General features: G+C 43.8%; 2 protein-coding genes across 3 annotated transcripts; one reads left to right on the forward strand and one right to left on the reverse strand.

The window, feature by feature from the left end:
• Window positions 1-1,003: 1,003 nt before the first annotated feature.
• Window positions 1,004-13,604, forward strand: cmpk (cytidylate kinase). The gene is made up of 6 exons (XM_056293067.1): window positions 1,004-1,228; window positions 3,012-3,158; window positions 3,611-3,763; window positions 3,911-3,987; window positions 4,351-4,447; window positions 12,587-13,604. Exons 1-6 carry the CDS (start codon window positions 1,085-1,087, stop codon window positions 12,626-12,628), a joined length of 660 nt encoding a protein of 219 aa, XP_056149042.1. The 5' UTR covers window positions 1,004-1,084; the 3' UTR covers window positions 12,629-13,604.
• A 3,032-nt stretch (window positions 13,605-16,636) lies between these two features.
• On the reverse strand, window positions 16,637-24,091 carry bcl6ab (BCL6A transcription repressor b). 2 transcript variants are annotated; one of them, XM_056292952.1, is made up of 10 exons: window positions 24,041-24,091; window positions 22,347-22,518; window positions 22,179-22,230; window positions 21,657-21,878; window positions 20,698-21,540; window positions 20,401-20,522; window positions 20,063-20,230; window positions 19,344-19,474; window positions 18,186-18,323; window positions 16,637-17,632 (listed from the first exon to the last, which is right to left on the reverse strand). In XM_056292952.1, exons 2-10 carry the CDS (start codon window positions 22,489-22,491, stop codon window positions 17,489-17,491), a joined length of 1,965 nt encoding a protein of 654 aa, XP_056148927.1. In that variant the 5' UTR covers window positions 22,492-22,518; window positions 24,041-24,091; the 3' UTR covers window positions 16,637-17,488. The 2 variants fall into 2 exon arrangements, with proteins under 2 accessions (XP_056148927.1, XP_056148928.1); XM_056292953.1 differs by lacking the exon at window positions 22,179-22,230.
• Window positions 24,092-25,776: the final 1,685 nt, after the last annotated feature.

Raw genomic sequence — 25,776 nt, forward strand, 5'->3', positions numbered from 1 at the left:
ATATTTTTGGGGGGGTGGGAAAGGGAGTGATGTGAAGGTGAACGCGCAGTGGAGAGCGGGTGGGGGTGGGGGGTATCCAAGTTCTCCGCAGCCTCCTTCCCCCGTTCTGTCTGCTGAGTGCCGCACTGCCCTTGGTGCTTGTCCCCAGAAACTGCAACTCGGCCTCCCCTGGGCTGCTTCTCCGCCCCGCGTCTGACGACTCCTTTAATCCTGATCGAGTCCACACGTCGTCCGGCTGCACATCGGTGCCCCTTGATCCTGGTGGTCTGGCTCCGTGTTGTCATGTCAATTGGCGACAGGGCAGCAGGTGCGTCAGAGGGGGCTGGATGCCTTTGTTTAGTTGTCTTGCGTTAGCCTACATTTGTGCGGCGCCCTCAAAAGAGAGAGGGGGGAGAAAAAAAAAGGAGAGACGACCATGATCGGTTGGCGCTACGGCTCCATGCCTTTGACCTAAGGTGTTGAACGAAAAATGGAATAAAACAAGAACCGAAAAAAACAAAAAAACGCGTGAATATGTGTCTCATGACTGAGGCACAAGAAGACTAGGATTTCATGCTTTCTTCATAATGCACTTCCATTCTTGAGATCAGTTAGGGACGCATGAATGGTGCACCATGAATGGAAGCGGTGGGGCGCATCAGTGTGCACAAAACAGTGAATAAATCCAGCGGCTAAAACGATTTGCTTTCGGTTTCATCCCATACACGTCCCACACAAAAAAAAAGCAAAAAAAAAAAAGCAATTAAGCGGGCTAAGTCGCTCCGAACGTAGAGCATCTCAGCTTCAGATAAAGCGTTGTTCAAATTGCGGGTGCTGATGCTGGATACACAGGCAGAGAGGGAGGGGCGTCACCCGACTTCTGCATTGAAAAAAAAAGAACAAGTGCAAGTAGGCGGGACTTACTAGCTGACGACACGCCTACCCGAATCCCCATTGGCTCGCCGCGTTAACAGCGGAAGTGGTGACGTTCCCCTCATCTACTTCCTACTGACGTAAACGCCACCGGTCATTCATCCTGTTTCCACCACTTTTCGCCGGGTCCTTACATGTTCGTGGTCTTGTGTTCACGTTTAGTGTGTGGTTTATGATTAGCCATTTTTTCCCAGTGTTATCTCAGAGGGTGTCTCACGTATTGTACCGGGTTGCACTGATGATGAAACCGCAGGTTGTGTTCGTGTTGGGCGGGCCTGGCGCGGGCAAAGGGACCCAGTGCTCCAAAATTGTGGAGGTAAGAGAGAGATGTCGAGAGAAAGGACAATGACAGAAAACGAGTCGAGAAGGATACGTGTAATTCACCGTATCGAATTGAAAATTAGTTGAGATTAGCGCCTGTTGTGATTTTATGTGGCGTCCTCATACAATCCTCCTACAATTATACAATTATATCAACTTCCGGTTGTCCTCTAAACTGGAGTGCCTGTTGGGTAGCGTGTTAGCCACGTATAATTGCTCTGACGGCACTGACGTGCAGCAAGTCTTAATTTCCTTTCGGTAACATGTAATTCCATTAAATGTTTCTCATCCTTTTATGATTGAGCTACAAACGGATATATAACACTTTGGGGCCCTTTTATGACGTTGTATATAGCATCTCATACTGAATGAAAGACTAAAGTTAATAATCGACACGTGCAATTATAGCTTCCAGGCAAAGACACACGAAGATAACCTGCAGGTATGATGTCTGATGGTACAACCTCATCCAGACTATACTTGTTATTTAATGGTTAGCATAGGTCAGGTATCCTTCTGGACTCTTAAAACACAGAGATGGTCAAACATATAATTATCAGCTGTGAAGATTCCCTATATTTCTCCCCCTATATAAGTTTAGTGGATGAAGAATTGTTGCAGACATGATCTTGAGATATGAGTAAAAATAGCTTGGATTGCTGCATTTCACGAGTCTGGTTTGGCAGGTTTGCTGTTTTGGGCTTTTGTTTGGCAGCAGATTCTTTGAGTGCATTTGATACATCATCACAGAGTGTTGGATACCGCTGATGGCTGCATCTGATCCTGGTTTCAATGGCCTAAATTTAGATTACCTCACTGTTGCATTACAACACACGCTGCCAGGGTGAACAGGTCCCTGTGCATTCCTTGTTTGGGTTATCATCCCACTTTATCATCCTTTTTATGTTAAGGTTGCTTTTAATATAGTGCTTGTGTTCTTTATCCTTTTCCTGAAATATATTTTCTTGAATTTGGTTACAGAAAGAAAAAAGGAATAATCCAGTGGCTTTGAAAGTTTGAAAAGAAAAAGAGACAAACCAATTCTTAAATTTCCATTTGATGATGACCTGCTTCATTTTGATAGACACTCTTCTGATGTCTGTCTGAAGTCAAACCCACAGAAATCCATGTAGCTATGGGTCCACAGGGAGTGTCCCAGGCCTCTGTGGGACTGACTTTCTTTCTACTTTGTGTACCCATTTGTCCATGTAAGTAAATATTGTGTGATAGAAGGAAAGGAGAAGGAAAGAAAGAGAAAGGATCTATTACGTAATTCTTATTCATGGGTGTCACTGGGTGTTGCCTGCCTTACTGCGGGTGCAGTGACTACTCAAATAGCAGCTATGCATAGAGACTCCATTCATCCATTGCACAAGGACTGGCAAATTGCCTGTGGTTGTGAGTGAGAGGGATTCAGTTATAAGGTTCACTTCAGCTATAAGAGTCTCCTCCTTGCTGTAGCTCTTCAGGGTCAATACAGCCACAGAACTTGGTTAAATGGCCACCAGCCCCTGCATACTTTTGCTCTCTAATTAAGTCTCATGGTCAGTGTTTTACATTTTTTGTAATTTTATCTCTCCTACCTCTTTTCCTGTTATTCTGTTCCTTGTATGTGTAAGTGTACTTAGTGGATGTTATTGAGATTGATTTTGTTTCTGAATAAACTCTTGCTGTGGTTTGTAGAGATCCTAGTTTATTACACATGGTAAGGTAAGTTTGCTTTAAAAAAAATGTCCATCTCCCCTACTCTCTCTTTTCCTTCATTCTCTCTACCTCAGAACTACCGTTATACACATTTGTCAGCGGGAGACTTGCTGAGGGCAGAGAGAGGGAGGGAGGGTTCTGAATATGGACAACTTATTGACAGCTACATCAAGGAGGGCAGGATTGTCCCTGTAGAAATCACCATCAACTTACTGAGAAAGGTATGTCCCAAATGCAAGTATTCATGCCTACAAGTCAGGTTTGTGTTTCCATAAGAACTAAAACCTGCCCACCCACCATGGTTAAATCTTTTTTCTTCCTTTTTTCTTTTTCTTTTTTTTCTTTTGTAAAATAAGGACAGGATGTTGTATTGCTGTAAAGTCAAGTCAATTTTATTTGTATAGCCCAATATGAGGCAAATTTGTAATTTGTGATAATGCACTATACAAATGAAATTGACTTGACTTGATTCCAAACATTATTGAGGTTTACATTGGACATGCTCTCCATGAGCCATGGTTTGTTAAATTGGTTAGTCTGAATACTCAGTTGAGGTTTGCCAGTAGAAGTTGTCTTTCTTTCAAATAACATGTTGGGATTTTGGCAGAAATATTGGAACATTTTGAGAGGAGGGATTCTGGATATTTTTTTCAATATGTTTTTATCTCCTCAGGCTATGGAGGCCACCATGCAGAAAAATGAGAAAAATTTCCTCTTCCTTATAGATGGCTTCCCCCGCAACGAGGACAACCTCCAGGGCTGGACCACTGTCATGGATGAAAAGGCAAACGTCAAATTTGTGCTCTTCTTTGACTGCAGCAATGAGGTAGGGCATGAAACACTTATTGTCATTACCTTTTGTTATTGTTAAATCACATTTAACACTCTTGGTGTTAGACTGAATTATCCATGGTTGGTTATTTTTACAAGTTTTTTATGTTGAAGACACGGTCTGTTTCTCTCACTTCTACAGGTTTGTATTAACAGATGTCTAGAAAGAGGGAAAAGCAGCGGACGTACTGATGACAACAGGGAAAGCCTGGAGAAAAGGTAATGTCCTGCGATGAAACCAAATACTAAAGTTATGCGTTGATAAGCTAACCCATCAATTTGGATTTGCCAGAGATTATGCACCATTCTTTTTCCATGTTAATTGTCCAAAATCTACTTAAAGGTATTTGTTCAAGCATAGCACACAAAAAGTTTACCAATTTCTCTGACCAGTAATTGATTTCATCCATTGATTTTTGTCTGTAACAGAGCACAACAAGCATATCTGATCAGTATGGACTTGTCTGACCCATTTAGCTTTCTATCACTTGCCCGCATCTCTCTTTTTGACCTATTTAGTCTCTCCTTTGATTCCCATGTGCCAGCCGACCCCAATAATGAGATTTTTTTTCTCTGCTGCAGAATCCGAACCTACCTTGAGTCCACACGACCAATAATCGACCAATATGAGAAACAGGGCAAGGTGCGCACTGTGGATGCTTCCCGTAGTGTAGATGAGGTGGGTGACCACAGTACATTTACATTTCGTCTTTTACTGACATTTTTAGCTAAAGTGACATACATAGAGAGTCGGCGATTAGCAGATATATTCTTGTGTCAACCCACAGACATCTCAAAGCACTTAATAGTAATAACATAGCCAAAAGCGCTTGTCATTTCAAGTGTAGTTGACGTAAGTGCACAACAGAGAGATCACCAATAGTGATACAAGTGATAAAGTTACCAGACAATACCACAAATCTGTATTACAGTCATGCTTATAGACCATGTATGGATTAAGGTGGGCCTGGTAAAGGAAAGTTTTTAGATCTTTCCTAAATGAAACAAGCAAGTCTGTAGCCCTGATGTTAGATGGGAGTTCATCCCACTATTTTGGTGGCACGTGGGAGAAAAGTAAACCTAGAGCTTGGACCCCTTGAAGCAGACATATAGTCAGTAGCCTTCCAGAGAGGGCATGCCGTGCAGGAGTATACATGCTAATATGGGTTTGCAAGTATGCCTGCACAGTTACTTGAACTGCCATGAAAGCCAGCAGCAAAGTTTACTGTAGTCATTACGCAAGGCCCAGAGCTGTTCAAGGAGACTGCGTGGTTGAATTTCTTCCACGAAAATGTGGCTTGTTGTCTCGGGTTTGTTTGTTGTCCTGAAAACCTTTCAGCTATGTTACTTATTCAGCTAGCAAGAATGGTCCTTTTTCCACATTTCTCCATTTTAATAGATCCACTTTTTTTTTGTACATAGGAATGGTGTTCCTTCTTGTCTGTGACTTGCATGTGATAGGTTCACACACTAGAGTTGCACAATACCATAACACCACTGCGATACCTTGTAACTGAAGTTGTAAATAAAGTTGAATTTCACATCACCAATAGTCTGTTTTGGTCAATAAAGGACAGCCGCATGAAGAGGTGGCATTTAGATATTCATATAATTATCTAGACACAATTTTTAAAACATTGGTACAACAAGTATGCAATAAGATAGCTTTGAAATGTGCCAGTTTCTTTTATTTTGTTCAAGACTATGTTAATGATAAAATATTAGTTTAAAAAATGTTTTCTTTGGAACAGTATTTGATAAAACAGTTCATTGTATCACTTATAGGCAAGACAGAAATATGTATAGCAACAATCAAATTGTATATTCTCCCTGTGTTGGCATGGGTTTCCTCCCACCATCAAAAAGACAGTAATGTTGGGTTAATACTGTTGTCTTTGCCCCTGACCAAAGCAATGGAAAGAAGAACTGGAGTTGGTCCCCGGGCGCTGCAACTGCCCACTGCTCCTATACAATAGGATGGGTTAAATTGCAGAGAACAAGTTCATTGTAACCTACTGTTGTAAATTCCCCTTTTATTTAGAATATTGGGCTATATATGTCGTATTTCAGTCAGGCACTTTGGCCAGCCCAGGCAGTTCAGTCGGGTTCTAGTTAGGCAGACGGGGGTTACGTGACGTTATGAACTGGGTGAGCGCGGCTGTACAACCCTTGTTAACGGAGAATGCGTTCATGAAGAAAGTGAGTTATATGTTGTTTATGTGGGATAAATGTTGTATATTTCACATTATGGGCTATATAGCATCTGTGACCTACGTTTGTCATCTGAGCTGTTTAGCTGTTAATGCTACTGTATGTTATATTGCACTGTTTACGAGTGTACGTATGTTGAATGCTAGTTAAGCTAGTCTATTAGAAATGTATGCTATGTTATATTTCTTATTCTCTGTGACGGACTGGCGGCCTGTCCAGGGTGTCTTCCCACCTGCCGCCCAGTGACTGCTAGGATAGGCTCCAGCATCCCGCGACCCGAATTCGGATAAGCGGCTTAGATAATGGATGGATATATTTCTTATTCTGTCTTACAGAAACCATTCAGCTGTTCAGTCATTCAGCTAGTCAGTCGTTATATTATTTGTTCGTGGATGTGTTCAACCATCGATTGTGCAACCTTGTATAAACAACCGGAACTGTTCCCTGTGTCTGCATCTACTCTCTGACTGGAGTTGCCGTACTGGATAAAGTGGTCCCAGCATTAGCCGTTCTTCTGTTCACAAACACATTATCCCAACTATCAGTCCTTCGAGGCGGATGTACTTCACCCGTGACAGCGCCATGGACGCACAGAGAACAGCAGCAGCCAAAAGTGGGACACAAGGAGGAGGAAGGCCATGACAGCTTCCAGCACACCTCTAAGGCTATATGGTCAGCTTACCACAGTCCCTCATGCCTTATATTGCCCTCCTCAAAGATGACAGCGAGAGCACCAGCACACAGCAGCTGCGGTCACTCAGCTTGCAGATCAAGTTTGCCGCTACAGGTGACCAGCTATACATTGCACTCGGACCCCCTCCCTGTCTCTCCTCACCAGGAGCAGTTGATAAGGCGAGTCAACAGGACATAGCATCATATGCTAGTAACCTGCCCCGCCAGCTGAATGTGTGTATGGGGTTCTAATCACCAGCCCCGTCAGAGCAGAGCTGCCATAGTCAGCGCCTAACAGAGTAGAGCTTCAGCACAAGCGGACCTAAATCTCCTGCGCCACAGAAATCATCATATCCCAGTCTGGGTGCCCCGTTGAACCACTCACCTTGGTTGAACTCCCAAACATACAGCCATGTTTCTCTGCAGCAGCCGGTATCCCTCCAGCTGGGAATGCCCACCCAGGCTCAAGATAAGCTGCTGCCAGCACTGCTGCTGTGCACAACAACGGCAGCCTTACAGCCTCAAGCAACAACAGCTTGTACGCCAGGCCAGAGGCAGCAGAGCAACATAGTCCCTCAATCCCTACCACCAACAGTGACTTCTGTACCACTGTTCGGGGCATTTTCTGGGCTGCGAGTTCCCACTACAACTAGTATGTTCATGGAGCAGTCTCACTGCCAGGCAAAGCAAGCAGTGGGTCACATGGGCCAACAAATGGCAACAATACCAGGGTATCAGCCTGCCTACCAGCCAAGTCAGCCAGTGTCATTGATAGCAACATGCTATTGCCCATACCGACAGTGTGTCAGCTTCCACCAGTCATGCCCACACAGCCAACATATCAACCGCCACTGTACCAGCTGAGCCATCATCCAAAACCACTGTATCAGCCCCAGCCTGCTCCACCGACTATCAGCTGGTGCATCCACAACCATTGTATCAGCCCAGCCCACTCCATCGACTCCGCCAGCCTATCAGCACGTGCATCCACAACCGTTGTATCAGCCCCAGTCCATTCCATTGACTCAGTCAGCCTATTAGCTGGTGCCTCCGACACCTGGCCCAGCACCGTATCAGCCTCCCAGTCAGCCAGTCCAAGTCCCTAAACTGCCTAAATTGGTCCATGACAGTGAGAGACTTTAGTGACCTGAAGATGGTGCTGGACCACTTACTCAGTCCCCACACTGAACTTTTTGAACCTTATAAGTACCGTGTACTAATGGCACACCTGGTTCTGGATGAAGCCAGGCTAATAGCCCAGTCCTACAGGCATTATGCCCAGCCCTACACTGCTGTCATGCAGGCTTTACAGTGGCAATATTGACAGCCACATCAACTCGTGCAAAGTGAGATTGTGGTGATCCTGAACTCTCCTGACCTCAAACCAGGAGATTCCAAAGCCTTTCATAGCTTCGCCCTTAGCGTCAACCTGCTAGTGGGAATGCTGACATCGTTAGAGGGGCCTAACAGGATGGAAGTGATGTCGAGTGGCCATGTCGACCGGCTCCTGAGTAAGCTCCCTAAGCAATCGAAGGATGACTTTGTGGAGCATGTACAGGCGCAAGGTTGCCGCAGTACATACAGCCTAAACCTGTACAACCTGCGAGACCTCTCGACTGGCTCAGGGTAAAGGTCGAAGCTCAAAGACTGCCCACGAGAATAGCACAGTGCCATCGGATTGAAGAGTCATAGGCCCCCAAGAGAGAGGCAAGTTCCCGCACCCAGGCCTCGCAACCAGTCTGTCTCAGTGTATCATGGCTCTGACGAGCCTAAATCTGACAGCCATCGGCCTTCAGGGGCATTTCAATCAGAGGCCAAGCAGCAGAACTTAAAGAGGATGTCTCTCTTTTGTAAGAGTGCTGAGCACTACCTATCATCCTCTGTCGCTTTAATCAATCTTTTATTGAGTCTTTTAAGTTTTTCTTTTATCTGCTGGTTTCATAGCCTCATGGTAAAAGACAGACAGCCTAAACAGCATTGTTAAAATCTGTTCTAAGATCACCAGAGTGAAACAAAGATATCCGAATTCTTTTTGCAACCAACAAATCCTCCAGAAAGCAGCAAGTATTTTGGCTTCTTCCGAACATGTTCTAGCAAGTGAATTTTCTCTGCTGCCACCAGGGCATCATTATGTTTTACCTGCTTGTCAAACTAACCATTATTCTAAATCATTCATACCGGTTTCTTATTGTGTACTTTTATATATTATTTATAGATATAGATATAGATTTATGGATTAGTGACCGAAAGGGTGAGATCGCAGATACAAGCGGCTGAAATGAGTTTCTTCTGTCGGGGTGTCTGGGCTCAGCCTTAGAGATATAGGGTGAGGAGCTCGGACATCCAGAGGGAGCACGGAGTAGAGCCGCTGCTCCTTCGTGAGTTGCCAGTTGAGGTGATTCAGGCAACTGATTAGGATGCCTCCTGAGCGCCTTCCTTCGGAGGTTTTCCGGGCACGTCCAACAGGGAGGAAACCCCGGGGTAGACCCAGAACTTGCTGGAGGGACTACATGTACAATATGGTCTGGGAATGCCTTGGGATCCCCCAGGAGGAGCTGGAGGGCATTTCTGGGGAGAGGGACGTCTGGAGTGCCCTACTTAGCTTGCTGCCACTGCGACCTGGCCCCGGAGAGGCAGCTGAAGATGAGATCAGATTAGATTTTGCTCCCTGGGGTGTTATTATTTATTGTTTGTGTTATTTGTTTGTTTGCATGTTACCGTGTTTGTTTTCACAAGCTTCTTCAAACAAATTGCCCCTAGCGGGATTAATAAATTTGTTCGTATTGTATTATATTGTATTGTATTGTATTGTATCACAGTGTCCAGACATTGTCGGCGCTCACCGGAAAAAGTCGAAAGGTGGATAGCAGACGACAAGCATTGTCGTAAGCGTGGTCACGCCAATAACGAGCAAAACGCTTGCACTCTGAAGAAAGCATGCAGTGAATGCCAGGAGATTTACATTAGAGTTCTCCATGCCATCGCCAAGTCGGGTCCCTGCATCTACCTCATCACGCCAAAGGATCGCGGCATGCTCACCAACTCCAAGCAAGGAGGAAAGGTGTACCTTAAGGTGGTGCCAATCATCATTAGCCACAGAAGCAAGTCGCTGCGCACCTACACAATCCTGGACGATGGGGCTGAAAGCACGATGATACTGCCAGCTGATGTTCAACACCTGGAACTCAAGGTGAAGCAGAGTCCCTCGACCTGCGGATGATCCGCCAAGACATGGCTCGCTTTACTGGTGTGTCAGTCAATTTCCATGTGACCTCACTGACGCAGCCTTCAGAACAGCACCTGTTTTTTTTTGTTTTTTTTTGACTGCATGAGATGACTTTATTAACGACAACCCATGCTGCATACACATATACTTTTTTTCTTTTCTTCTATAAAAAACATTCAAAATATGACACACATACCAAACCAACAGGAAAATAAAACATTTCACAAACGCATCGAACTCAACACCTGGTTAAGGGAACACACCTGGTTAAGGGTGCCTTCACAGCGGGTCGGCTAGCCCTGGCAGAGCAATCCTACCCCATGACCGCACTCCAGAAGCGTTATTGCCACTTGAGGGGCCTCCAGCTGCAGAATTTCAGTAAGGTGCATCTGCTACTGCTAATCGGTGCAGATTACCCCCAGCTGATCACAGCCAAAGAGCCCGTCAGGTTCGGGCCCAGAGGTGGACCCGTAGCTTTTCGCACAGCACTCAGCTGGGCACTCCAGGGTCCAGATGGTCTCGCATCGTCATGCTACTTCACGTCTCTCAAGCCATCGCCAGATGACTTCTACCAACATGTCGAGCATCTCTGGTAGCTCGACCTGCTCCCGTTTCGGAGCGAAAGGCTAGCAGTACGGCCCCATCTTGACCAAGAGGCTGTGAACATCGTGGAAGCATGCACCGAGAGGGTGAAGGTCCACGGCACACTTCGGTATGCCACACCTCTGCTCCATGCCAAGGATGTGCCACAGCTGAAAGCCACTGCCAAGGCAGTTATGTCAGCAATCTGCAGTACTGAGCAAAAGACCCAGCTAAGGCCAGAGTCTCCGAGATCCAGGACCTGATGTTGCTACACACCTGGCGGTATGTCGACACGGCCAACAATCCAGCCGATGATCTCACCCACAGCAAGACCTTGGCCAAGCTGGTGACACCAGATCGGTGGATTCAAGGGCCATCGTTCCTTCGTGGTCCACCTGACGAATGGCCGTCACTTCCCGCCTTCATGGAGCCAGAAGACGCTGCTGAGTTCAGACAAAGTGTCTTCTGTGGCCTCACACAGGTGAGTCTGGCACCTCAAACACCAGACATCACACTGTTCAGCAGCTGGACGGACCTGGTCAGAACCACACAGCAGTTCCTTCGTGGGGCAGCAGCTGACCCCTCCTCACCTCAGCCTGATCTTCGGGATGCCGAGGTCCTCCTGCTGAAGGCCAGCCAAGCAGATTGCGTCCCATAAGATATTAAGTGTCTCAGGGCTGGCAAATCAATACTGCCCAGTAGTAAGCTCAGCATGCTCTCACCAGAGATGGATCTTAAAATGGCTCTTATCCAAGTTGATGGACGCTTTCGTCGCATAGACATCTCCGGTTCCACCAACATCCACCCCATAGTTCTCGACCCTTGCCATGTGGTGACAAGGTTCCTGATCAAGGACATGTGTTCCTACGTTGCGGATCCAGATCCCGTGATGCCAAACATGTTGTTGATGGGGCGGCAGGATGCCTCACTGCCACAAGTGTCCTATGCTCCAGACCCGCTCACCAGGAGATGGTGGTGTCATTGTCAAATGATGGTGGATCACTTCTGGGCTCGATTCATCAGAAGCTACCTACCATTTCTTCAGGTCTGCTAGAAGTGGCAGCAACACACCGATGACCTCCTCCAGAACACAGTCGTGATGATTGTCAACCCTCAGCTGCTTCGGACTCACTGGCTTGTTGGGAAGGTGGTAAAGCTGAATGCCAGTGCCGATGGATGCATTCAGTTGGCTGAGGTCCAAGTGGGGGACAGGACTTACCTTCGACCAGTAGCCCACCTTGTCCAGCTGCCGGCTGTTCCTGATGACAGTGCTGATCCAGAGACTTCTGTAGCACCTTAGGGAATTTATTGTTTTACGTAATAGCCCAACTATTCTGGGGGCGGCTGTTGTAAATTCCCCTTTTGTTTAGAATATTGGGCTGTATATGTTGTATTTCAGTCAGGCACTTTGGCCAGCCCAGGCAGCTCAGTCGGTTTCTAGTTAGGCAGATGGGTGTTATGTGACGTTATGAACTTGGTGAGCGCGGCTGTATAACCCTCGTTAACGGAGAATGCGTTCGTGAAGAAAGTGAGTTATATGTTGATGTGGGATAAATGTTGTATGTATTTCACATTATGGGCTATATAGCATCTGTGACCTACATTTGTCATCTGTGCTGTATAGCTGTCAATGCTACTGTATGTTATATTGCACTGTGTTTACGAGTGTGCGTATGTTGAATGCTAGTTAAGCTAGTCTATTAGCAATTTATGCTATTCTTATTCTGTCTTACAGAAACCATTCAGCGGTTCAGTCATTCAGCTATTCAATCGTTACATTATTTGTTCGTGGATATGTTCAACCATCGATTGCGCAACCGTGTATAAACAACCGGAAGTGTTCCCTGTGTCTGCATCTACTCTCTGAAAAGAGTTGCCATACTGGATAAAGTGGTCCCAGCATTAGTCGTTCTTCTATTCAAAAATACGTTATACAATGACAAAATAAAGTGGCTTTCTTTCTTATTCTTCTTTCTTCTTCTTCTAAAGAGCTTTTTTTTAACAATCGGCTCGAATCTAAATGCAGAATATGTTTGCTTTGAGTAAAATAATGAAGCAAAGTTCAGTCTTACCAATAAACTCGTTCTATCCTTTAACAAATCTGTTTTGCTTCTGCTTTTCTCACAGGTGTTCGCCGATGTAAAAGCCATTCTAGACAAAGAGGGTTGAGCATCACCAGCTGTCAACTGCTGTACCCTTCATTTACATTTTAGGATTATTTTTATCAACTGCAATTGTACTATACCAAGTTTATCGTATATTCATAAGACTTTTTACTTTTTGTCAGTTTTGTCTCTTTTGTAAATGCTCTGTGAGTGCATGTACAATATATATGAGTGTGAGTGCATTTGAAGTAAAGATGACTTGCAGCCAGCCAGGTGTGGCAGTGACCTGAAGGGTTCACACTAGCAGTATCTCATCTGTACCTTCATGTTTCATCATAGTTTGAGGTCTTCACATAAGTTCAAGTAGTATTGCAAGCTTGGTGAGACACATGTTGTTTTCAAGCAAAGACAGACACGTATAGTACTGTAACTTTATGAAAAATATCCAATCACAAAAAGCACTTCTACTTCTTTAGAATAGTGGATCACAAGTAGTGACACCTCCACAACAGCCAAAACGCATCTCACAGACCAACAAGTTGTTTGTACCTCAACCGGAAAATGAAAGAAACAGGCTAGGCCAACCATGCAACCATCCTGTTTTACAAATCAACAGCGTGGCCAATGGCTTCTGCCTGGTGTACCAATGAAATATCAAAAACACCGTGTCGTGTTCTGAACAATGAGAAAAAGGGCCAGGGCGACAAGCAATTCCTAACTGTGCCAATGTATACTTGCTCAAAAGAATTAAGGATTGTTCCCAAATTTGCATTTCGGAAATGTGAAATGGGGGCACGGTGTACCCGCTCTAGTGCTTCTGTCAGGTCAGGGACTTTTTTTTTTCTGTAACCAGAAGTCGATGTTGAGTCTTTGTGATGGATAGCTCAATCTTCCACAATCATATTGCTTTGTTGTATAACACGATATTATCTCTACTTTGTGCTCTGTCACTGGATGGTTTCATGAGAACCATGGAGAAAAAAGGAAAATGTAGAATCTGGTATTGTTCTGACATGAAATAGGGGAAAATAAACTTCAAACAAAACAGAAACACTGACTTTTGTTATTCTTACGCAAATGTTTATCGATATTGTGTGTGTGGTGTGTGTGTGTGAATTGTAAAGTGCTTTGAGTGGCTGTTGCAGCTAGAAAAGCGCTATATATAATGCAACTTGATTGAGTGATTGAATGCTTTCGACCCAGCTGTGATCTGATATTAAAAAATAACAGCTGCGCACAGCTTGGTTGATGTTAAACCTCAAAGGCCAGTGGAGGGCAGCATGGGATCACATATAGGGGGGGGGGGAACCCTGCAGAAAGTGTTTCATCACGGGTGTCCGGATGGCGTGGCAGGGATCACCGGTTCGAATCCCCGTGTTGCCTCCGGCTTGGTTGGGCGTCCCTACAGACACAATTTGCCGTGTCTGCAGGTGGGAAGCCGGGTATGGGCAAGGCGCTGGTGTGTCCTGGTCACTGCACTAGCGCCTCCTCTGGTTGGTCGGGGCGGCTGTTCGGGGGGGGGGGACTGGGGGGAATAGCGCGATCCTCCCACGCGCTACGTCCCCCTGGCGAAACGCCTCACTGTCAGGTGAGAAGAAGCGGCGGGCGACTCCACATGTATCGGAGGAGGCATGTGGTAGTCTGCAGCCCTCCCCGGATTGGCAGAGGGGGTGGAGCAGCGACCGGGACGGCTCGGAAGAGTGGGGTAATTGGCCAAATACAACTGGGGAGAAAAGGGGGGGGGGAGAAAAAGTGTTTCATCACTCATCAGTATCAGTCCATCTAAGATTGGCTTTTGCTGTTTTCCCTTCAGTTATGTCAGTTTATGTCTGTTGGCAGTTGACTACCAAAGGAGCCCATGCAACTTAACATGCACCCACATGTTCGACCAGGCCTAGTTTCTGTGTGAGGAGGTCAGTGGGATTGAACTGACAAATGAATCCTTAATTTGGCAGACTATCATTCAGACTTGTCAATGATCGCTTTACTGATATAGGCATTAGTGCTGAAACGACTAGTCTATCAACAGAAAATTGATGGATAATCAATAATTTTGGCAATTCATTAATCTTAGCGCGGTCGGCTCACAGCAAGAAGGTCCTGGGTTCGAGCCCTGGGGTAGTCCAACTTTGGCGGGTCATCCCCGGTCGTCCTCTGTGTGGAGTTTGCATGTTCTCCCCGTGTCTGCGTGGGTTTCCTCCGGGGGCTCCGGTTTCCTCCCACAGTCCAAAGGCATGTAGGTCAGGTGAATCGGCCATACCAAATTGTCCCTAGGGATGAATGTGTGTGTGTGTGTGTGTGTCGGCCCTGTGATGGCTAGGGCTGGGTATCGTTTGAATTTTATCGATTCCGATTCCGCTTAACGATTCCGGTTCTTATCGATTCCTTGTTTAGATTCCAATATGATAAGAAAAAGAGGTCAAATGTTTAGATAACAAAAATATCCTTTTTTTAAAGCATTAACTGAACATTAACAATGTACATATAAATAAACACCTCATCCAAGGAAAATACTGGTGTCTAAACAACACGGTCATATTTGTAGATAATTAGTAGTGGAAAATCCACCTGACAACAACACAGTGGAACGGCTGAAGCATTTGCTAACATCATTGAGCTCAAATATTTAAAATGTTAAGACTTTTCCACCTTGTACCATGCAGACTGCTCAAACTATCTCTGGAGGGAGGAGTCTATTTAGAATTTAGGGCCCTGGTCATTTCCCTGCAAATAAAAAATCCAACATGACAGTAACTGTTACTGCACAAGTAACCTACCATCATCAAACTTCTTTTTTTTAAAAACATTTCCTACCTAAATGAAGGGGATTCGACAACTGAGAACGGGTGTAGCCCTTTCACCACAAAAGCCGTTACCGCTCTGTGACACTCAGTTTTCTCTTTGGCCCTACTTCCTTTTAATGCCAAACAGAGCGGCGTCTCGCGGCTTGCCGTCTTCCCTGGCTCTGCTGGAGGTGCTCGCGACGTGCTGGCGCTGTCTTGAGTCTGACACACGCGCAATCGGGACACCGCAGGACGTCAAACACTGTACACATGCTTTCAAATCGATGCTGTGCCGCCTTAAGCGTTTGGTCAAATTTGAGGCGCAAGCCGCCTTGCAGCTAATGAACTCCCCACTTTTACTGCACTCAGCTTTATCGTCGCTTTCTTTGGCAAAGTACAGCCACACTTCGGACCGTTTACCGCGGTCCATCTAACAAACTGCTGCTGTGATGCTAGTCAAACATGCTAACCGCTAGCTCGTATCAAAACAAATGGACAGGGACACGCAGGCGCGGTAGCGTTGATGCGTAAGGGAGACAGGTCCTGGCAGATAATAGTAATAATTAAAAAAAAGCCGCCAGGTCCTTGCAGACATATGTAGCCGCCGTTAGCAATAATAAAGATTTATATCTCTTTTAGGAATCAATAAGCAGAACCGAAATTCAACTTTTTTTTAATGGGTACCCGGCACCCGGCATGTTTACTCGGTTCTAATTTGGAACAGAGTTTCGCTTCCCAACCCTAGTGATGGCCTGGCGCCCTGTCCAGGGTGTCTCTCCGCCTGCTGCCCAATGACTGCTGGGTAGGCTCCGGCATCCCCGCGATTCTGAGAGCAGGATAAGCGGGTCAGATAATGGATGGATAGATGGATGAATCTTAGTCACTTATCAAGTGAAAATATCCAACATTTGCTGGTTACAGATTCACATATCTTAAGATTTCCTTGCATTTCTCCAATTCATAATATTATGAAATAAACATTTTAGGGTTTTTTTTTCTGCTGCTAGTCAAACCAAACAGTTTTAAGACAACATCTTGAGCACTAGGAACTTGTAACGGGCATTTGTCGACATTTTATAGAGTAAATGATTAATATAAAAATTAATAATTAATGAAAATAGTAGTTAGTTGCAGCTCTAATAGCTATAGTGCTCCTGCAAACATGGAGCACTTGAAATCCTGCATTTTTATTGGTCGTTTACCCAAAAGGTAAACGACCAACAAAAATTTGGCTGTCACAGTCACATCAATGCCAGTTTGTTTTTCAGTAAAACGCACAGCCACGTTTGCTTCTCAATGACATTTATTTTACAAACTCATACATATTGCTAACATTCCTGAGGATGTTTCAGCTTGAGGCCTGGTGCATTTACAGCTTTACACTTATACAAAAGACAATAAATTTACAAAACACAATGCCTGACAAGCATTAAGCACGATAAAACAGAAAACCATATTTAACAAAATGAGAAAAACATTATATATTATAAGAGCTGTTCTTAACTATTAATAGTTAAAAGCTGTCAAACTTGTAAGTCTGGCAAGGCAACCACTTGAAAAATCTCTTTGCAAGGCACTGTGCATAGACAGCATGTGTACAAGTGCATTAATATACACAGCAATACGTACCACAAATTACACCAAAAAAACCCTCTCTTAATGAAAACCCACCACACGAAGAGAGAAATTTTAAAGTTGTGAAAATATTATCGTACTCTGCCAGCAGATGGCAATTATATATAATTTTTTTCCCCACTCACAACATTTAATGTTACAGCATTAATGGGTAAATCTGTACCCAAGGTCGTAACAGTATAACAATACTTCTCAATTTGAACGAGAGACTGTCCTTCAATGATAACATTCTGTAAAATAAATACTTAGGAAATAGAGAAATCTGCTCAAATTCACATTTTGAATGTACATTCCATCAATAGACATTCACAGAGAAAAGCAATGTCTCATAAAATTTGACCATACAGCTTATACTAAGTACTGTGCATTATTCAAAAATGCATAAACAACAAATATTAATATATTTGATCTATGTTTCTGCATTCAGAATTAGAGAAAATACATCTCCCAACATTGTAGATGAAGGAAAACATTAAAAAGGCAGTACAGCACCATCATCACCTGTCTCAGCAGGCCTTAGCCTGGTCAACTACCAGGTTGGTAGGAGTTCTGCAATACTGAGCCTTGGTGTTGGTGACTGCACCATGCTTCTGTCTCAGATGAAGCCTCAGCTGACTCTTGTGTCTGAAGTGAAGGTCACATTTTTCACACTGAGAAAGGAAAAGGAAAATATATTGCATTTAGGATTGTTATTCAAAAAGCTAGTTTTTAAAATAACTTAACAATTTCATATTTTTACACTCAAACATATTTAAATTTTAATTATAAATTCTATATGTATTCCCTCATTGTAATCCAATGTACTCTGTCTATAACTGTCCACCAAATAGCATACACTAGCAGATGCTTTTATCCAAACATATGAAGTTTCTTATGACGCCTAGCCAAGCCAGAGGCAATGATGTGATTTGAACCATGAATCTAAAGCGTTAGGACACTGGCATATTAGTCCACTGCACTACTTGCGGACAAAGGATGGCACAAAGGGTTGCAAATCTCCTAAACTAGTTATTTGAATCTAATCTTCTTGTCTTGGTCCCCAGAAATATTTATAGCTTTCTAAGATTAAGCCAACCATCTGTGGCCATAGGGCTTTACGACTATTGAAAGCCAGTTGTATCAAATGTAGGAAGGGTTTAATCTCTGACAAGCGGGTGCTCTGTGTGAGGAGGTAGGAGAGAATATACCAGGTAGGAAGCTTACATGATATGGCTTTTCTCCCGTATGAATGCGCATGTGGCTCTTCAGTGTCTGAAGATGGCGAAAGTGAGTTCCACAGATCTTACAGGGGTATGGCTTCTCTCCTGTGTGAATCAGCACATGGGCACGAAGATGGGCCACCTGAGAGGAAGTAAACAATTTCTCTTAAAAAATATGTTGCAGGACAAGACAAAACCATACACACACACACGCACACACACACGCAGGGATGGCTAGTATAAATGGGCTAACAGGGCTAAGCCCTCCCTATCATTTACAATAAAGATGAGAAAATTGTTAAGGAAAAAAAAACCCTTAGAACAGATTGTTTTAAATTTTATGGGAGCCTAGTGCAGCAACAGCACCAAACAGTCACAAGAAAAACACAGGATATATCTAAATGGGGTCCACTCATCTTCGTAGTGAGTAATGGGCATCATGGCACACCTCCTTGGTTTGCTGATCATTTGGGCTAAATTCATTCAGCCCTCAGGCTGCTGACTTTTGACCAATGACAGCGGACATAGTAAAAGTACATACAGTGAGGCGCTACTTTTGTTAGAGTGGGGAGGGGAAGGTGAGCGCTGGTGTTAGCATGAATGAGGTGGATTATTTATTTTAACATCCATTTTCTACAATTTCTTTGGAGGAAAAATTAGAAGTGAAGAGACTGGGGACCCATCATCCAAACGATGTTCAAATAACACAAAAGGACAAACAACAAAATCGCAAGTTTGTGTTACTTGGTTTCAACGTAATGACTAGCTAACATCAAGTGTAGATAAGAATTCACTTTTCTGTTTCTCTTGCTTGCTTTTTGGAGGAGACATAGCTTGGACCCAACAAGTAATTGTGGATTTGAAACATTTATCTGAAAAAAATAGGTGTGTGTGTGTGAGAGACAGATACAGAGAGTTTTTTTTTGCATCAGGCCATTCATGTGGGTTGCTGTAACTTGGGTGATGCTGCAGTGTGAAGTATTGATGGGTTAATACATTAGTAGCCCACCCACCCAATATCACCACCAGCCGTCACTGCATACACGCCTTCTGGTGAATGACTGCTATGGACAACAATTTTAACACAGGAAAACCCCTGAATCCTTTGTGTGTGGAGATTTTGTTCAGAAAGCACTGTAGTTAAAATTTCTGTGCTCCTCACCTGAACAAATCGGGAACCGCACGTCTCACACTTGTATGGTTTTTCCCCTGAGTGAATTCGGGTATGGGTCTTGAGGTTTGCTGGTCTATTGAACTGAGCACCACAAATGTTGCAGTGGTATGGCTTCGCTCCTGAAAGATTCAAATCAACAAGATGTGCAATGAGACAGATGTCGACAAAGCAGAGTGTGCAGACACTGAATACAATGGATAGTCTACCAGATGTTATTAGCCCCAGAGCTTCAGAACACGAGAGGTGAGGAGATCAGGTTAGCAGAGTCCGCATCATCCTTTAAGGTCACTTCTAAAAGCACATTTTAAATTTTCAATCATGTAAATGTTCAATTCGTTCAGTTGGCATGTCTGCTGTGCCTCATTTTTTTTCCAACAAAATGAAAATTTGCCTTTTACATTTTTTGTATGTTCTTTTTCCATCTTGTTCTTGTGAGGCAATTGTTCTACCATTTCATTTGGTCTTCCTTTATTCCTTGAAGCACTTTGAAATCTTTTTAGTAAAAACGCTACAGCAATAAAGTTCATTATCATTATATGTGTTTGGATATATGTGTGTTCTTGTAGCTCTTGAATGCATTTTTGTCTGTATGTTGCACTGCTGTGGGCTGGGGAAAATGGCATTTTGTTTCATTTCATTTGCACAAATACATGAGGTGAAATGACAAATAAAGTGTTCCTGATTATCAGTATTACTTTCAGTCTTACCAGTGTGAACAGTCTTGTGACTGGCTAGGTTGCCTTTGTAACGGAAAGCAGCCTGGCAGCGGTCACATTTGTATGGCTTGTCACTATGGACCTGGAGCATATGACCTTCCAGGGAATCTGTAGTTGATGATTTGGAGTCACATTCGTTGCAGAAGTGGGCGCCATTTTCTGTAGAAGAATCACTTAAGTAAGGATGGAATATACAGGTAGTATCCCTCAAGTGATGTGTTTGGATGCTTACTATTTGGTGTCAAAATAACCATTGTGTGTCATTGTCTGTAGATTATATACAGATATGAGATATTATCTTGGTATGTCCTTATCAGTAACACACTGACCACAGTTGGAGTGCTCTGAGTGTATCTTGGTAGGCTCTTCTTCACTGTATATGCCAGGAGAATGGGAACCCATGTCAAGGTGCTGAGGGCTTTCACAACCACAGGAGGAGCATCTGAGGTGGCTGAAAAAGGGAAGAACATTAAGAGTAAGAAATGTATCATTTAATCTTTACCATTTATTTGACACAAACATTATTATTATTATTGCTGTTTACATGACATTTGAAAATGTGATCAGTAACGAAGAGGGATGTCCAAGCCCTATTTTAGCGTCAGTGCTCTGACAGGAGGTCTCACCTGATGCTGCTGCTGCTGCCATGAGAAATCTGAAGTGTGGGGGTTTCTTTGTGCTCACTGTTGCCCTCATCCAACTGTCCGCCTCTTCCGCTGGTTTTGCATGGGCTTGATGTAGAGGACCAAGATCCAGCTTCAGTGCTACCTCCCTGAGCCTCTTTATCTCCCTCATCAGGAGCCTGGTTCATTACAATGTACTTGTACTTTTTCCAGTTGCATGATTTGGATTTCTCAAGGCATCCAGGGGTCTGTTTGAGGCTCAGAGCAGCATTTCTGCTGCTGCTGGACTCAGTGGGGGAGTTGGGCTGGCAGTCAGACCTGAGCGGGCTCTTGGGGCTGCAAATGACACCCTTACCAAAGCCTGGGGTCATAGACAGGCAGGTGGTTTGTGGGTGTTGAACAGCCTCTTCTTCCATGGGGGTCCCTGTATGGTGGTTAGAGTATGACAGGGGTGGAATGATAGATGCCTGAGAGTTTGTGTAGGATGGCATGGGGTGGTCGAGGATGGTTTTCGACTCGGTGCAGGCCAGGTTATTGCTGGGTACCCGAGAGCAGAGGTTCTGAGATGTCACACCGCCTTTGGAAAAGGCGCTGGCATTACAATCATCCACCAGGTTTGCAACAGGGTTATGTGGGATTCCATAGACGTGGTAGGAGCCTGAGGTGTTGATACCACTGAAAACACTGGGGATATAACCCCTGCACTCCTGAAAAAGAGATGAGGTTGCTGTCTGGTTAGACCTAAAGGTTGTGTCCATTTCATCAGCAGGCTTCATAGCAGGGATGTCCTCAGACATATGCTTTGAGTTGTTCTGTACCTCCTCGATCACATTCAGAGACTGATGTCTGGGAACAAGATATTTCAGAAAAAAATAAACAATTTAATTCAAATTTGGATGCTTTTTATAGTTACAGAAATAGAAGAGATTTCCTTACCCCATGTTGTTTTGTTTCCCACCTACCTGGACTTAATGAACCTGTGGCAGGTGTCGACCACATGATCCATCTGGAGGTAGAGGGCTGTGTTCATGGTGGCCAGCACGAGACTATCCTTCAGATTCAAGCGGGAGGTGTACATGAAGTCCAGCAGGACAGAGAAACCCTTATGGTCTATTTTGGGGTCCAAGCTGATGGCACTGAGGTTGACATTCTCAGGGTCCATGAACATGGAGTAAAAGAAGCCACTATAAGAGGGGGCAGGAGAGGAAGGTATGTTATATATTTTTCAAGGAATGAGAATAAGGATACAACTGTTGCAACATGTCATTGGATGACTGAGTCAACTTTAGAGAGGGGAGAAAGATTCATTTGTACATCCAAGTATACATTTCTGCTCAATACTATTTTAGTTCAACCCCATGCTAAAAAACAAATTCATGAAATAAAAAATATAGTGTCTGGGGATAGCAGACTGAGCGCTCTGGATGCGAGTGTCAAAATTTTGTAAATACAGCTGGACAACAGTACGTTACAGGCCTAATTACCCGTTGTGGTGATATGCAGGTGTTACTGCTGTTGAGGCTTGAATTCTCCCACCTGCAGAGCGCCACAAAATCATCAAATTAGGAGCCTCAAATGAGGTGTGTCAACTTTCGCATCCAGTGTGTTCTGGTCTGCCATGCAACAAAGTCATTGGTTGTTTTGGAGCACACCTGCAAGCCACAAGGATTGCTTTGTGAGCACTGAAACTCTGGCCTTCCACCTGGATCGTAACGTCAGTGAGGATGTCCCTGCTGCGGAGGCTGTTAAAGTTGAGCAGGACATCACCTGCGTGGCGTGTGAACAGTATGCAGCCATCTGCCAGAGTAGCCATTCTATCAAAATCTGTGCAAGATCAAAAGATATTTAATCGATTGGTTATCGAAAATACGTTTAAGCTTAATAACCCATTCAGTGCACAAAAAGGGGGGGGGTTACACCATGATAAACACAAAAAAGAAAAACGTTCGAATTAGGATTTGGGACTTCGTTGATCATTTCTTTCTGCAACACAAGACAGAATTTAGCACCTGTATTTAAGCACGTTTTATCAATAGGCGGCGCCATTGCAAAGGGCAAAGCAAACGGTGTATACGCTCAAGACATTTCAGTCAACTTTGTCCTGTTATGGGACCTTAGCGACTAAGTTCAACCCGAACAATACATTAATAAATGATTTCGTATTAAAATATTGGATACGGAGGGGAAAAATAAAAAAGGATGCACTTAATATCTAATATTTTTAAATTCTAAATCTTTCGACGACAGAACCTTGACCACAGACGAGGGGTGTTTATTTTGGGCAAGCAGATGGAAAAAAAATCCACACTGGTGGCATTTGAAATTTGAAGCCTTGTTTCCCATCGATAACTTGACTTTAGTGACCACCCAATAGTACAAATAAGTGTGTCTAACGAGACACGATCGACTAATAACTTTCGTGTTTGTGTGTGTGTGTGTGTGTGTGTGTGTGTGTGTGTGTGTGTGTGTGTGTGTGTGTGTGTAAAAACGTGTTTCGCATTTAGCACATTCCGTCCTGGGTGAACACACAGATTAGATTGCCACTGCACCGAGGTTTCCTGTTCCACGATATAAGTAGAACATTTACGACCACACTTAAGTAGACCATCAAGTTATTCTAAACTGAAATATTAAACTACAAGCCACAAATTTCGCAAGACGTGTTTTCCAGGGTCGGCGGTTGTGTTAAAAGTAGGCCGACATAAATCCGTTCAAGTTTAGCGATCGCATGAAATTACTGATGAAATTCGCCCCACTGACAAATCGGAAATCACCCCAGTTGTTGAGCGTTGATAAAAAATAGAAAGAAACAAAAACAACAAGCGTCGTTCAAACTGTTGGGATTTACTGTGAAGTCGCACACTGAGCTGAAATGGGCTTTACACGGCACAAAGAGCAATGCGCAGAGCGAGAATGTAAAACGGCAAAGACAAGTCAGTCCTGTTATAGTTTAGAGGAGCCTAGTTAGCAAACAAAGGTCGCACAAGAGGGAGAAATCTCTTCACTGTCATGTTGGCTTAACAGCCATCAGCAACTCTAAATGGAAACAGCCTTCCGAAAAGCAGTACGACAATCAAACCCAAACATCAAGTTCAAGGGAAAGCACACTTCCGAGTCATAAACCATAGAACTTAAAATGACAACTTCAACATTTAGGTTAGGTACACGGGAAACCCCAGACAATCTACAAGATTTGAATTAAAACCGTTATTATGCTATATATTATCAAAAATAAATATTAATAATCAAGCCCGGGGAAGCCAAGGCTGTCGTATTGCGCATATGCAACTTCTCAAGGCTTCTGACATTATAATCCTACTTATAAGTAATAGGGGGAAAAAATCACCTTGTTAAAGTTTCCTCGAAACTTGGCGCATCACCACTTCTCAGAATCCAGTTCTAAGAAACCAAGTGGCTTAATTCTCGGAATTTCACCAGAAAGCCCTACCATTCCCTCCGAGGCGAGGAGGTGGGATTTCGCGCTGCCGTTCATTTAATGTTTACATTGGGGAATTAGATTACGGCACGGCACAACGGTAATACAGGAGCATTAACAAAAACACGTCACGGCTTATTTGAATATAAAACCGCGGCGGTGCTTGAAAATATTATTCGAAAATATCTCGTTGATTATTTTTACCACCCCCCTCTTTTATGGACGGGTCCAAATAAAGGTCACCTGACTACGGCGTATATAGATCCAAGAATGTCTGCTTGTTTCCTTCTGAGTGGGTTTGACAGAAAGAGGTTTCTCAAAACAAGTCCACCACTTCAGCCCACGTTCAGTTTGTCATGTGCGTTTTTTTTGTTTTGTTTTTTTCCTCCGAGAGACATGTTTTTACTTTAAGGGAATAGGAGGCGCTGCTTTGCATGCGGTGGATCTGATCATGAAACTTGATGCTATAAAATCTTTGGTTTGCTCTCTGATGTTTTGTAATGAAGGAAAACGTTTCATCAGTGGAGGAAAGTTGCAATCATTTTTATTTTTGTTAGAAAGTAGTCTGGCAAGTTATCCACGCCAAGAAGCCGGAGCGAAATGCCCGCCATCTTAGCTCAATGTTGTGATTTTTATTGTGTCCTGTGTACCTACCTATTTGTATTTATCTTAGTCTTTGAGGTGGGAAGGTTTTTAGATTTGGGTAGCCTTTTCTGCTGGCAGGTGTTTTTGAATGAAGACTTGCAGTACAATTTTTGCATTTTAATAGTCATTTGGGGAAATTGGAACTTGTTCATGTTCAAGCCCATCTGAAATAATGAGCACATCATCGGTCAGTCTGTTCACACTTAATTGGATCCATGTGATCTCGAACTGAATGAACCATCGTGTTATGTGGGTGGGGGGGGGGGCGAGGTTCTGGCAAAGCTGCAAGAAGAAACCGACTTTACTGAAGTCGACCACATACTTCCGTTTTTAAATCTCTTCTCAATTTGCAGCCTACAGGGTGTTTGTGTGAATGTGTGCTCCAACAATACGAAATCCAGTTCTGCCCAAAAGTAAAAAAAACAAAACAAAAACAAAAAAGAACCCCTACTGACTGTTAAAACAGTTATGAGTGGCAGGAAGTAATGCTGGAGTGAAAAAAAAACTTCCCAGAAACCTTAATCTCCATTTACACACATTAGTCATTATAGGGTAACCACAACATGTTTTATGGTAGTTGTGAGTCTAATAAAAAAATGATAAAAATTTTAATCTTTTTGTTTTCAAATGACAGCCTTGCATCACAGCAGCATCAATTTTGACTTGTATCAGCCAGCCTCAGTATGTCACAAGCTTCTACTAAACATATTCTAACAGACAGCCCTTTGAGCAAGTCCAAGGCAGGTTGAACTTCTCATTAGGAAGAAACACTATAAAGAATTTCTAAGAGTCCATCAACAGTCTGTGGCAAAAGGGGGGGGGGGGACTTTCCACCAAGCGTAGAAATAAATTTTTTATTTTGTTTGTTTCCACACTTTTACTGCACATGTGTAGCCCACGTTTGGGCATATTTTGCAGACTGTTTACATCTCCCCATTCCAACTTTTGTTGGGATAGGGCTGTGGGAAATCCAACCCCAATCATGGAATCTCTTCTGCTGT

The sequence above is a fragment of the Lampris incognitus genome, chromosome 14 (genome assembly GCF_029633865.1).
Source record: "Lampris incognitus isolate fLamInc1 chromosome 14, fLamInc1.hap2, whole genome shotgun sequence".
Classification (NCBI taxonomy): domain Eukaryota; kingdom Metazoa; phylum Chordata; class Actinopteri; order Lampriformes; family Lampridae; genus Lampris; species Lampris incognitus.

Bases quoted from the DNA above. Each gene is read 5' to 3' on its own strand.
- cmpk (XM_056293067.1), top strand. From the start codon at position 1,085: ATGATTAGCCATTTTTTCCCAGTGTTATCTCAGAGGGTGTCTCACGTA. The intron at 1,229-3,011 runs GTAAGAGAGAGA...TCTCTACCTCAG, and splicing joins AGTGCTCCAAAATTGTGGAG to AACTACCGTTATACACATTT. The intron at 3,159-3,610 runs GTATGTCCCAAA...TTATCTCCTCAG, and splicing joins CCATCAACTTACTGAGAAAG to GCTATGGAGGCCACCATGCA.
- bcl6ab (XM_056292952.1), bottom strand. From the start codon at position 22,491: ATGGCTGCATACTGTTCACACGCCACGCAGGTGATGTCCTGCTCAACT. The intron at 20,523-20,697 runs GTGAGACCTCCT...TCCCTTTTTCAG, and splicing joins GGCAGCAGCAGCAGCATCAG to CCACCTCAGATGCTCCTCCT. The intron at 19,475-20,062 runs GTAAGACTGAAA...TGAATCTTTCAG, and splicing joins TCACAAGACTGTTCACACTG to GAGCGAAGCCATACCACTGC.